Source organism: Tympanuchus pallidicinctus, unplaced genomic scaffold (assembly GCF_026119805.1).
Source record: "Tympanuchus pallidicinctus isolate F22 unplaced genomic scaffold, pur_lepc_1.0 scaffold2, whole genome shotgun sequence".
In the NCBI taxonomy this organism is placed as follows: Eukaryota; Metazoa; Chordata; class Aves; order Galliformes; family Phasianidae; genus Tympanuchus; species Tympanuchus pallidicinctus.
Window position 1 is genome coordinate 44325525 of NW_026294721.1, and position 12675 is coordinate 44338199.

At 39.8% G+C, this 12675-nt stretch overlaps 1 protein-coding gene across 10 annotated transcripts in view; it reads left to right on the top strand.

Moving 5' to 3' along the window:
* PTPN13 (protein tyrosine phosphatase non-receptor type 13) overlaps positions 1-11846 on the top strand; it is a 105855-nt gene extending 94009 nt beyond the window's left edge. For all 10 annotated transcript variants that reach the window (XM_052681709.1, XM_052681708.1, XM_052681707.1 and 7 more), the window contains 12 exons: positions 1135-1196; positions 1901-2057; positions 2384-2560; positions 3321-3403; positions 4427-4482; positions 5198-5301; positions 6656-6804; positions 7806-7896; positions 8592-8929; positions 9469-9684; positions 10354-10416; positions 11015-11846. In XM_052681709.1, the coding sequence (XP_052537669.1) occupies positions 1135-1196; positions 1901-2057; positions 2384-2560; positions 3321-3403; positions 4427-4482; positions 5198-5301; positions 6656-6804; positions 7806-7896; positions 8592-8929; positions 9469-9684; positions 10354-10416; positions 11015-11098 (1580 nt within the window). In that variant the 3' untranslated portion in view covers positions 11099-11846. The remainder of the gene's footprint in view (positions 1-1134; positions 1197-1900; positions 2058-2383; positions 2561-3320; positions 3404-4426; positions 4483-5197; positions 5302-6655; positions 6805-7805; positions 7897-8591; positions 8930-9468; positions 9685-10353; positions 10417-11014) is intronic.
* The last annotated feature ends 829 nt before the right edge of the window (positions 11847-12675 follow it).

The following is a 12675-nucleotide window of genomic DNA, read 5'->3' on the forward strand; positions in this document are numbered from 1 at the left end:
ACAACTCTGTGTGCTGAGGTAGCTCCAGCAGGCATTTATTCAGTTTCTCTTGCAGTTCAGAAATTTTCTCTTATAACAAGCTTGAGTCATTCAAGGAGTAAGTTTGTAAGTTTAACTGATCCATTATTATTATTACATATATATATATATATATTTTATTTTTTTTTACTTGTGTCCTGTTTGTTCTGACAGCAGATAAAAACATCAGTCTGTTACATCTGCAGAGGCTGAAACATTTGCTTTTTCCATTGACTTTTGTTGCTTTCATTTGTTTTGATTCATCACAGTCTTGTTTTCCACACTTCTCCATTAATGTATTGTTAGTTTTGAATATTGATCTTGCCTCGTGACATTATTTTAATTCTTCCAGTTCATTGTTGCTCACATACTTTTCAACTGTGGTAAACATTGTTTCCAAAAACTTGGTCAAGATATTCTTTAGGAACCAGCCCTGTTGGAAGACACTGCCTTAAACACCTTTATCTTTCTGTGATTCCTTCTGAATGCTTTATTTCTTACACGTGCTTTTGCAAGCAAATTCAGAACTGGGCTAGAAAGCAGGTATATAGCAACTACTTATTCCACCCTGTCTCATTTATCATACCAATAATGTGATGTTTGGGGTAGGTGGGGTCTTTTAAATCATGGTGTCGCTCTTTTTGTTACCAAGGAGCGGAAGGTGCCTTAGAGCAAGAACCCAGGCGGCAGATGATGTGTGTTGGTTTGGTTTTGTTGTTGGTTGTTGTTTTTTTGAAGAAAAAAAAAAAAGATAGATAAGTGCAAGGTTGTAATCTGAACAGTTGAAAGGAAGGGAAATTGCATCCTATTTCCCTGCGGTGTAAGTGTTGCCTTCTCACTGTTAGGCTGCTTATCAGCATTTATCTTTGCTTAGATTTGGTTATTTCTATAAGTGTTCCTGTTCTCTTATTCCATTGAACTTAAAGTTCAAATAACCATAATCAAGTATAGTTTAGAGTCATCATTTTGTCAATGGCCATTAGTCAAACAGGCGAAAATGTTACTCATTTCACAACACATCTTGTTGCTTTTATAAAAAAGATAATTGATGGAAACTAATATAATTACAGTGAAAATTATGCTCTTAAGTTGTTTGGTTTTCCTCATTTTGTTTAGGCTGCTCACATGGTGATCCCTGTGACAAAACAGAAAAGACAACTGATGCCTATGGGCCCAAGGTAAATATCCCTCAATGGATTTTCATTAAGTAGAAAAAAGGATATAATTTACACAAGTTGTTTTTTGGTTTGTTTTAATAAATAAATTGATTAAACAGTGCTTTACACCAAGCTGTGCAAATCCACTGTTGCCACTGGATGTGAAAAAGCAATTTTAATAGTAAATGCATAAGTTTTTGGCATTAATCTTTTCTATCTTTGAGATTGCTCTATGTAAGGACAAATTATTTCATAAGGATGCAAGGCTGTGATCTGGTCTCTTTCCAGCTTCTGCAGATGCTTATACTTGTTTCTTCCTTTTTACCTCTCTGATTTTTCTTGTTGGTTTGGGTTGTTGTTGTTTTTGAGAAGCGGTGTGTTGTGGGATCCATGGAATTAAGCCTGCATATGTGTTATAGAGGATGTAATAATGTGAGATATTATTTTGTGTTTTCTTCTAATAGTTATCCATGTGTTTTATTTTTCTTAGTTGCTGTATTTTTTTTCTTTGCTCATTTCATTTGAAAATTCTAACACAATTAAAAGCTACTGAATGAACAGGTAGAGTTCTACTCACCCCATCACCCTGTTTGCTCAGATGAGATATGATATGCCTAGTTTCTTTCCATTTATTCCTAATGGAGCTGTGTGCATGGGTTGCTTGCTGCTTAAAAAGAAGCGCCAAACTTTAGGAGTTAAGTTGTATTGTTCTTCGTTTGTCTTAGGTCAATGGCAACAGCATCATAGGACCTTCTCATGCAAACACAGAAAATAACATCCATCATACAAAGGGGCAATTAAATCTCACAGGGTCTGGAGATGCCCCTTCGCTTGGCTTTGCTGCTCAGATATTGGATGTTTCTAAACACAGTGACAAATCAGGTAAGAACAGATGAGATGAGGGACCGCATAATTCAGTACATGGTTCACGGATGAAAAAGAGTCAAGGCAACAGCACAGTTTGAACAGACTGAAATAAGTCAAAGAAAGAGTGGCAGCCGTGTTTAGAAGATCATCTTCAAGCCCTGTGGAGTGGAATTTGTTAATGTTGGAAGTAGATTTATGAAATCTGGATTTTATGCCAGAGATGATGAGAGAAAGTCACGATAACAACTAGAAATAGCACTTCAGTGTCTGCTCCTCTCCCCCTCTGCCTGTCTCCTTCCCTGTTTTGGGAAAAAATATAATTTTATACTATTTCATTTTAGAAACGGAGATTCCAGATGATGAATATTATGATGAAGATGATCACAATGAGGTAGTCCAATATTTGTTGGACGTTGTAGATGAGGAAGCCCAGAACCTATTAAATCGAAACAATGCAACATCAGAGGCCCAGAGCCTTCTGCACATCAAGAAGGCCACATCAGAAGATCATCTGACAGGTACTGAGTCACTGGAAAAACAGGTCACTGGAAAAGAGGCCTCTTGCAAATATGGGGCCTAGTGAGCAGTGGCAAGCATGGAATTGTTTTGTACAGTATATATAGAATTCAGACCTTCTAGAATTGTAATTATTTCAGCACTTTTGCTACTTTTGAAGTACATTTTGGTTATTATCATCTGTTGTTACATTAAAATCAGGGAGGAATGAGGACCTCAGGCAGTTATATCAGCTCCACTCCTTCAAATTTCTTTTAGATAGGATTTGGTCTTTGCAAATGAAGACTTGAACTTGTCAGATAGGGCAGCAGAGAACTGCTGTAGCAGCCAGATAGGTAAGAGCTTTTCTATAAGGTTTTCATTAGACTTGCAAAGAATGAGCAGGAACCAGGTTTAGAACTTCTGTGGGTCTAAATATAATGGAGTTGCAAACGCACTGCTGACATGTCAGTCTGCTCACTTAACATCCCTGGCCTGTTCCTCTCTTACACTGTGGCACAGCAGTTCTGTTAGCTGTGCCAACAACCTCACTTTCAATTGCAGCTGTTACATTTAAAAAAAGAGGAAACCTCAGATCTGATTCTTCAACATAGTGACTTAGTGACATAGTGACTTCAACAGAGGGACTTAGAAGTTGTTGCTTGCTTATACTGATACCTGTATTCTGGTATAACAAGATTCATATGTTTGAGATGGTGATCTCTGGGCATCTTTCAGTGTGTTTATGCTCTTTTTTTCTGCGTTCTGATTTTTCTGCTCCAGTGGAGATGAATGGGAAACTGGCAGAAGATAAGTCTGAAGACACAGACTGTGATGGTTCATCTTTACCTGAAGATTTTTCAGAGGTGAGATGGCATGAAGCTGGCAGATTTTTCTTTCTCAGACAGTCTCTTTCCATTTATTTTCTTCCATATTTGTATGGAGTTTGTAGAAATACCCTTGTATTTTAAATAATAATTATTTTAAAAATGTAGTAATATAATAGCTTGTTAGTGTTATTTGAGGTATTTCATCTAAAATTTCCTTGATTGCTGCACGGAGAAAGGAAGAAGAAACGATGAATATTGTGTAGACTTTCCAAAATGTAAATGTGAGACTTCTTTCCCCTTACGCTTCACTAGAATACTCTCCTTAATTTGAATGACTTTTGTATATTGCATCCCCAGCATTATTACATGTTCTCTTTCACATCAGTCATTAGCTTCCAAAACGTTTTTCAAATTGGAAGAGCTCTGTCCATCCAGTATTTCCCTGCAGCTTTCTGGCCAGTGAGTGAAGAAATAAGTCAGGCATCCAGCTCTATCAGTGTTCTCTAGGAGATCCAGAAGTAAAATTCTCTGAGTGTGACAGTAGAGATTTTTCAGGGGTCATAATAAGCCAAAAAATCATCTTGGAGACTTCCTCTTTCTCTAAAGGAGAACTGAAATATCCTCTTCTCTTCTGAGTCTTCATTGTCTTTTGAGGAAGAACTATGTCAGAGTACCTGTTATTTAGAGGTGAAGCCCTGTTCTGTGACAGTTGTGGCTCAGCAGAAAATAGAAGTGCTCACAATGAAACTTGCCTCATAAAAGGTTTTTAAGGATTACAAACAAAAAAGCTATCTGGAAAAAGTGTAGATGATTTTTCTGCTGCTGCAGGCAGGAAAATATTTTAAGATAGCTTTTGGCTTTATAATATTATGGCCTTTTCTAAGTGCTCTCTGTTGTTTTGGGTTGATGAGCTGTCCAAAAGTGTCAAGTCTTGCATTATGTGATGTTTTGAACTTACTTCAAAAATATTATGTGTAGCCATTCACATCCTTTAAAATCTACAGTGGGTGAACTTCATTACAGTGACCTTGATGTGTTTCATTATTTCTCTTCCAATAGCCCATGCACATAAATGGTTGTGAAGACCATGGTGAGGAAGGAGCTGTGCCAGAAAGGTAACATTGTTTTCCAGTGTTTCTTGAAAGTAAACCTATGAGATTTGAAGTAATCAGTGGAGATTTGTTATAATGCCAATTGGGAGTGTGTATTGGTATAAATAGATGGAGATATATATATATGAGTGGTGTCTTGCCAAATTGCTCTTTGTCCTTGTTATTTAAAAAGGTTATAATTCACCTGAATATTGGTCAGCTTTATGTACTTTACCATGCCCTGGCTGCATTTTTATTCTTTTGATACGTGGTTATAGCAAGTAACTAGGACATCTGTCAGATGGTTCCAAACAACTTCATTTGCACTGTACTGTTTGTTTCTTTCAAATGAAGAAGAAATTCAAACAATCTTGTCTTCAGTTTGAATCTTTACAAGGTTCCTTATTGTGATTTCTTCAGATCTCAAAGTGCCTGTGTAGTTCTGCTGATGAGTCTGTATCCACTTGGGTGCTTGACACCTACTGTTTGTATGTGGGAAACTAAGAGCATGCCTGACCACGTTATTAACTTTCGCTTTGACCTGCCTTGAGTCCTGGAAATTCCCATGTTATTATTTCTGTGTTAAATATTTTAACGTGGGTTTCTGAGATCATTGCTATGGATTTGGTCCATGGGTACTTGTAGCTGTAAGTGACTTTCTGGCGATGCTTCATGAAGTTGCAAATGCATTGGTTGTCTCTAGATGTCGCTTCTTACTTTTGTTCTTGGCTCACTTTAGATCTCCTCCACAACCTCCCCTGAGTCAAGCAGATGAAGATGAAATCACGTGGGGAAGTGATGAATTGCCAATTGAATCAATCAGCCAGGAGCGTGTAAATAAAGGCAAGAGCTTCAGCAAACGATTAATTGAAAACTGAGGATCACATTAAGCAGCCAATATGTTCAGATTTGAATTTTTAAGTCTTGGATATGGCTTGAGAGTCTGATGATAGATATAGTGGGAAAATTTGGTGACTCGCCGAATTCAAGCTGTAAAGATTCAGGAAAGAATCTTTACAGCTTGAAGTGACCTGTGTCTGAAAGTCCATTGGGGCACATGTTGGTGAGGTTGGGCCTATGATGGCAGAGGAATTGAAAGCAGCTTTCCTCCACCTGTCTGACAAAATCTTTAGCATATGATGGTTTACAGGATTTAATTGTGATCAAATCAGTATCTCGTGTACTTGAAATTTTACCTGCTCAATGCTCACATTGTTCACTATTTTCCCTGTATATATAGACTCTTATTTTTCCATTGTTGCTCAGTTTGGCAGGATGGAGTACTGCTGAGTTGGATGCATTTGACAGATACTAGTCTTTACTTTTTGAGAATTAGAAATGTCAAGTCCTGAAATCCTTATACAGAAGTCCTCTGTCTATAGAGCGTGTATTCCTTAATAGAAGAAAATAAAGAGCAGTGTAAGCCTTGTGAGTGAACAAGTAGATTTAGGACACTTAAATGCATTAACAGAAAGCCCTCAAGTTGTTAATTTTGTCATGTTTCTGAGGAGTACCGAAGGCCTGATAGGTAGCATGCTTCGACAAAAATAAAGATGTTTAACATGTCTTTCAAGTGGTAATTGTAAGATTTTTTATTATTATTTATTATTACTTATTTTGTTACTTATTATTTATTACTTATTACTTATTTATTATTGCTTATTTTGTTTACTCTAAGTGCTACAAATGGGCACTCAGTTACATGTTGATTTAACTGAAAGTTCTGAACTCATCCCTGTGCACGTTCATGGATTTTATGGTGATTTTGTTTTAAGAACTTCCATTTAAAGTGCATACAGGGTTTGTTTCATTTGTTTGGAGTTTAGGAGAATCCTCTGTTCCCAGACTGATCAAAGTCAGTTTTGCTTTTTGCTGGTTATGTTGGTTAATTGGTTTTTGTCCCTCAAACTGAGAAGCTCTTTGTGCACTCTCTGGGTTGTGTGGAGGGATTCTGAAGATAAAAGGAAGCAAAGAGTGTTGGAAGGACTGCTTCACTCAAGGATGCTCAATTTGTCATGGCTTTTTGTATAAGATAATACATATGAGGCAGCTTTTCATGGCAGGAGAACCATCTAGTGCAGTAACAAGGACATGCAGCATTGCACTGCATTTTATGTGTTTCCTTCCTTTAGTTAATTTAGTTTAGTTTAGTTTGCTATTTACACAGCCATGCGAATCAGCCTCACTCTTCTGCCAGATCTCCCTCTGGTGACAAACGAAGAGATCTCCGCGCTGCGTGCTGTGAGCGTGCTCCCTGGCGGCAAGTACTGCGGAGCCAAGCTGAAGGCGGCCATCAGGGTGCTGCGAGGACTGCTGGAACAGGGGGTTCCTTCCAAGGAGATTGAAGTGAGTGACATCAGTTTTGTTTTTTCTAAAACTTGGCCTTTTAACAGGATGAAACAGAAATTGAATGGTTGATTCATCACCGCCTTAAATACCAGAGTTCTTTAATTTGCAGCTCTTTAAAGGAATGGGAAGAATTCCTTCCCCCAGCAGCTGCTGAGAGATGAGATTGGGTTGAGCTGGGAGTTCAGTTCAAAAATGTGTTTGTGTCTTTTTTATTCTGGGTAAATTACCAAGTGAATGTGATGCTAGCAGGCATAGACAAGGAAGAGAAATGCTGCAATGTTGAACTGCAGGATGTGAAAATAGTCTTTTCCAGGTCTTACAGTCAGTCTTGTTCAGTGAACTCTCTCTTGGGAGAAGAAGCTGAGATACATACTGGATATTTAATGGGTTGTTTGTTTGTTCAACGTGGTGTATTTTGTTAGCTACATGAAATCAGATTCCTTTCTTTGGCTGAATGATTTTGCACATCCATTAGGGTTTCCTTCATTTTAGAGGCTGCTCTCAGCACTTGTATCGTTCAGAGCATTTTAATGCGTGGGTAATTCATAGAATCCTTAAAGTTGGAAAGGACCTTTAAAGGTCATCCAGTCCAACTCCCCTGCAAGGAACGGGGGACCACAGTTAGAACAGATTGCTCAGTGCCTAATCCAGCCTCTCCTTGAAAGTCTACAGGGAAGAGGCATCTCTGGGCAACTTGTTCCAGCACCTCGCCGCCTTCATTGTAAAGAACTTTCTCCTTATATCTAACCTAAATCTGCCCTTTTTAAGCTTGAAGCCTTTTCCCCTTGTTCCATCACAACAGACCCTCCTGAAAAAGTCTGTCCCCTTCTTTCCTGTAGCTCTCCTTTAGATATTGAAAGGCTGCTATCTGGTGTCACCTCATAGCCTTCTCTTCTCCAGGCTGAACAGCCCAAGCTCTTTTCAGCCTGTCACAGTAGGAAAGGTGTTCCATCCCTTGTATCATTTTTGTGACCCTAGAAAAGATTCTTTCCCTACAGAATCTTCAAGAGTTAAAACCATTGGATCAGTGTTTGATTGGACAAGCAAAGGAGAACAGGAGGAAGAACAGATACAAAAACATCCTCCCTTGTGAGTATTAATCGGTCTGACATTTAGTGTAGATATTTTGTGTCAATTTGTATGGAGAATTAATTGGATCTGCTGCTGAGTAGGGAAAAAGATAAATACATCTGACATTTTCTACATGTTTAAAGTCAATATTTATAAAGTAGTATAAGGTTGGTGAATGACAAACTAGTGCAACAGCTAAGAATGAATGCCCACAGATTTTACAGGTGTTTCAATAGATCCCACTTATTATTAAGTGAGATACATGGATGTAGACGGACTTTTTTTTTTCAGTTTTACTTGTGTAAATTTGGAGTAACAGACAGATATCCTACTGTCAGCAAATTTCCTTCTGCAAAATGTTGTTTGTTAGCTGGGAGAAGCATTGAGGAGCAGAGGCAAGTGACACAGGCTTAGCTCTGCATGAGAAGTATTGAGCCTCAGCATCAGGAGTGCTGCAGTTGAGGTCAGGCACCATGATATCTGTTGGTTAGATTTCTCCCTGGCCATCTTTTTCTTTATTCAAATAGAAGTACTGATTTGAATCTCAATGCAAGTATTGTATTGGTTTTATGTTTTCTGTTTTTCAATAAAATGTTGAAGTACTTTGGAGATAAACACCATGCGGGTGTGTAAGGCTCAGCATCTCTGCTGTGTGAAGATTTAATTATATTCATGCCTAACATTAAAGTATTTCCGTTGTGTTGGAAATGCAGACGATACCACCAGAGTTCCTCTTGGCAGTGAAGGTGGATACATCAACGCCAGCTTCATTCGCATGCCGGTGGGGAATGAGGAGTTTGTCTACATCGCTTGTCAAGGACCTCTCCCCACTACTGTAGCAGACTTCTGGCAGATGGTTTGGGAGCAAAACTGTACTGTGATTGCCATGATGACTCAGGAAGTTGAGGGAGAGAAGATAAAATGCCAACGCTACTGGCCAGATGTGCTCCATAAAACCACCATGATAACAGACAGGCTGCGGCTGGCTCTTGTAAGGTTTCAGCAGCTGAAGGGCTTCATCATCAGAGTGCTGGAGCTAGAAGAGATCCAGGTAAGTGAGTCTGATTTTTACGTGCTTTTTGAGTGCTGGCATTTCTGTCCTCACACTAGTGTCTTGCCTGGTTTCAATTACAGTGTCTGTTGGTAAGAGGTAATGTAGAGCTTCTCTTTGCCCAGTCATAGTTACCGAGCAATTCTTCAGCCTTACAGTTTGTGCTGCTGTGGGACCTTTACAGGAGAAGGCAGTTAGGCCAGGAGGTGATTTTTTGATGCTAATTAGACTTCAGATGTGGCTCCCCAGGTGCCTTTGACCACAGAAGCAGAAAGATATGTAGAGATACAGCATTCACTCCTCATTCAGTCTGGCTGGTTCCTGTGCATGATTGGTCTGCACAGAAAACTCCATACTATTTAACCACCTACTGTTTATTTTCAGTTTAAGTCACCATTTCTTTGATTTTACTGAATTGCAGACCAATTTCATGGAGCAAATCTCTCTCTTCTAAGACTTGAAATTTGGGAACTTCTCTGTCTTCTTTTTTTTCTTCCTATGTGTAACATTTTGTTCCTGCTGTTGTCGTTAAACCTCAGACAGGTGAGGTACGACACATTTCCCACCTGAACTTCACTGCCTGGCCTGACCATGACACCCCTTCTCAGCCGGACGACCTGCTGACGTTCATCTCCTACATGAGGCACGTGCACAGATCAGGACCCATCGTAACACACTGCAGTGCTGGCATTGGCCGCTCAGGGACCCTGATTTGTATCGATGTGGTTCTGGGGCTTATCAGCAGAGACCTGGATGTGAGTACCTGAGAGAATGGGCTCAACCGTGCTTCTGTCTTGCAGCAGCTCTGCACAGTGGGAATATTACTTCCATATTTAAAATGAACGATGAAAGAAACCATCACAAACTCACACTGTAGGAACACCTTAACCTGAGACAGCAGTATGTCAATTCATTTTTCCAGCACCACTGGGAATATACTTTCTAGGGTGATAATGAGGAAGGTGCTGGCTAGCTTCTGTATGTTGGTGTCCACCGTTGGGCCAGTACAGCAAATCCTTCCGTGAATTTGTAGGGATGCTGAGCTATGCTAAGCTCAGTAGGATTTTTAAGCACCCGTCAAATGCCCAGAAGTTTTATAGACAGGAGAGATGGAAAGCATTGTGTTAGACTGAGCCAAAGGACTCAATTTTCTGCATACCCACCTCTTGGTAATAGTAATCCAGAGAGCTGGTGGAGGTGCACAAAGGAAGGAAAAGGTGATGTAAGAGAGCCACATCCTTATTGCCCTGAGGCAGCTCGTGCTGGTAACCTACCAAGTTTGTGCTGGGTACACGGAATTGTAAGTTGTTTCACTACTACGTGTCATGGGCCTGGTTGGATTCCTTGGTGTGGTGCTGAGGATATTTCGTATATGCACGTATGTCTTTTTTCAGCATTTAACTTGCTGCTGTTTATTTTGACAGTTTGACATCTCGGACCTGGTGCGCACAATGCGTCTGCAGCGGCACGGGATGGTGCAGACAGAGGTGAGTCTCCACGTACAGCTTTCCAGACACTGGGATTCGAACTCTGATGTGCCGGGAAGCTTCCTGTAGTGACTGTCCTTGTCCCCTCTAATGTAAGCTCTGTGTTATGAGAATGAAATCGGATGCGTGCCGCTGAGTATTAGGATGCATTTTATAGTTCAAGAAATATATGCAGCTTGAAGCATGCTGCTCTTTCAATTTGTGACTAAAAATAGGGGTTGGAATTGGAGTTTTCTTCTTCTAAAGCATATCTTAGAGAGGAAATCAGTTGAGAATTTTTTTCGCAAAAAATATATATAAATATATGTATTACATGCTAAAGAGAGAGCTTCATGTAGCTGCTGTGAATCCCTGAAACCGTTCTGAAGCCTCCTTTTGGAGGGAGGTGTTTAGCCAGAAGTAAACCTAATCTCTGGGAATAACCTGGATCTGGAGAAATTGAACCTACCTTGGATCTGCAACCACTTTTTGAACATGAGGGACTTCTGCCATCAGTTCACAAAAACAAACAGAAAAGAACTCTCACCCCAAATCATGCACTAGCTCCCAAAGCTGCATTGCTAACGTAATATGCACTGTGATCTTCTTCCCCTTGCAGGATCAGTACATCTTCTGCTATCAAGTTGTCCTGTATGTCCTGAATCATCTCCAGCACGAAGAAGAGAGGCAAATGAAATCCTGAACTGGAAAGTGCTTTGAAAATACAGATGTGAGGAGCCTGAAGGGACCTGAAGGCTCTCACCTGTTCTTTGTTCTGCCAATGCTGTCAAAGTCCTTTTCTTCAGCTGCTGTCAAATATTTTCTCTATCTGCCTCTGTGTGTCACTGCACATAAGGTACATAGTGTACGGACAAAGGAGAGCTCATACCATACCACTGCTGTCTTCAGCCCATGGACACAGCTGTGAGATATTTGTATAACAGTAAATAATATTTAATAAAGCTGCATTTTTTTGCAGCTTCCTTAATACATGATTAAGTACTCAAATAAAAATATTTTAATGAAAAAAAATGAAAAAAAGTAATGTTGAAATACTCCTGCAGCTCTGCAGCTGCTCTGGAGTATTTGTTTCTTAGGGGGTGGGATAAAGCAGTATTCTTGTCCTGGCAAACTTTACTACCATGCCATTTTAATGGTCTCTTTTAAAAGCTTGTGTATGGCAACAGACTGTTTTGGCCTTTTAGTACAGTTGGAGCTATTTTATAGAGGGTATCTTAAATCAGTATTTAAGCTTTAAGAGCTGCCTGTTAGTGTAAGGATAGTGGTGACTGTTTACTGTAAGTATCACAGTTAACAATGTTTACTTGATAGAGTTCCATGTATATATTTATATACTTTTACAAAAAAAAAAAAAGTTGAATTATCAGATGTCTAACTTTATAACTTATTAGGCATCTCTACTCTGTAAATAAAAATACACTTAAAATGCACTGGTGGGTGAATCTGGGTGTTTCTGTGTCCTACTGCATAGGTCTCCAACCTTTGGGCTTGCCTGGGCCACATGGACTGGAGAGGAATTGTACTGGGCTGTGTTCTTCTAGGTCACTGTAAAACTTGTGCCTTCTGTTTCTTTCTGATACAAAGAGCACAATAACACTTTGATAGAGCAAATTCTCAGCTACAGAACAGTTTTTTTTCAACACAGTCACCACCATTAGCTATGCATTTACACCAGCAATGATCAAGAGCCCACGTGCTGTGCTTGTAACAGTCTGCAGATTGGATCTGCCTGCTGTATGCCAATGTTTTAGCTTGGCATGGGAACAGACTGAATAATACTTCCATTAATTATCTTTGATATGGCATCCACCCTCCATTATAGCAGAGTAAATTCTCAAATAGTACACTCATAGAAAGAAAAATATGTTTGTGAGGCCTGCCATCAGTATGGCTCCATGTTCACATTGAAAAACCAGGGATGGTAACAAGAGCTTTCCACACTCACGCTTGCTGCAACACTCAGGGAGAAAGGGCAGCCTATTTCTGCCTTTTTTAGCACTGAATTTGCAGTATTTCATGCAGATACACCTGGCTTTTCCCAGCTGTCTCACACCTTCATTTGTGGTCAGCTGCATTCACATAGCAGCAACTGAAGGGTTTTGTCTGAAGCTTCTGAAGCTTCTCTGCTTGGGCCTCAGACCCTCCCCTCTGCCCCTTCTCTCAAAGGTTCTGTTGGGGGCTGCACCACCCGCAGCACCTACCCCAGCACCAGCATCTGCACAGGAGGCTCATTCTCAAAGATATTACCTAATTAGATAA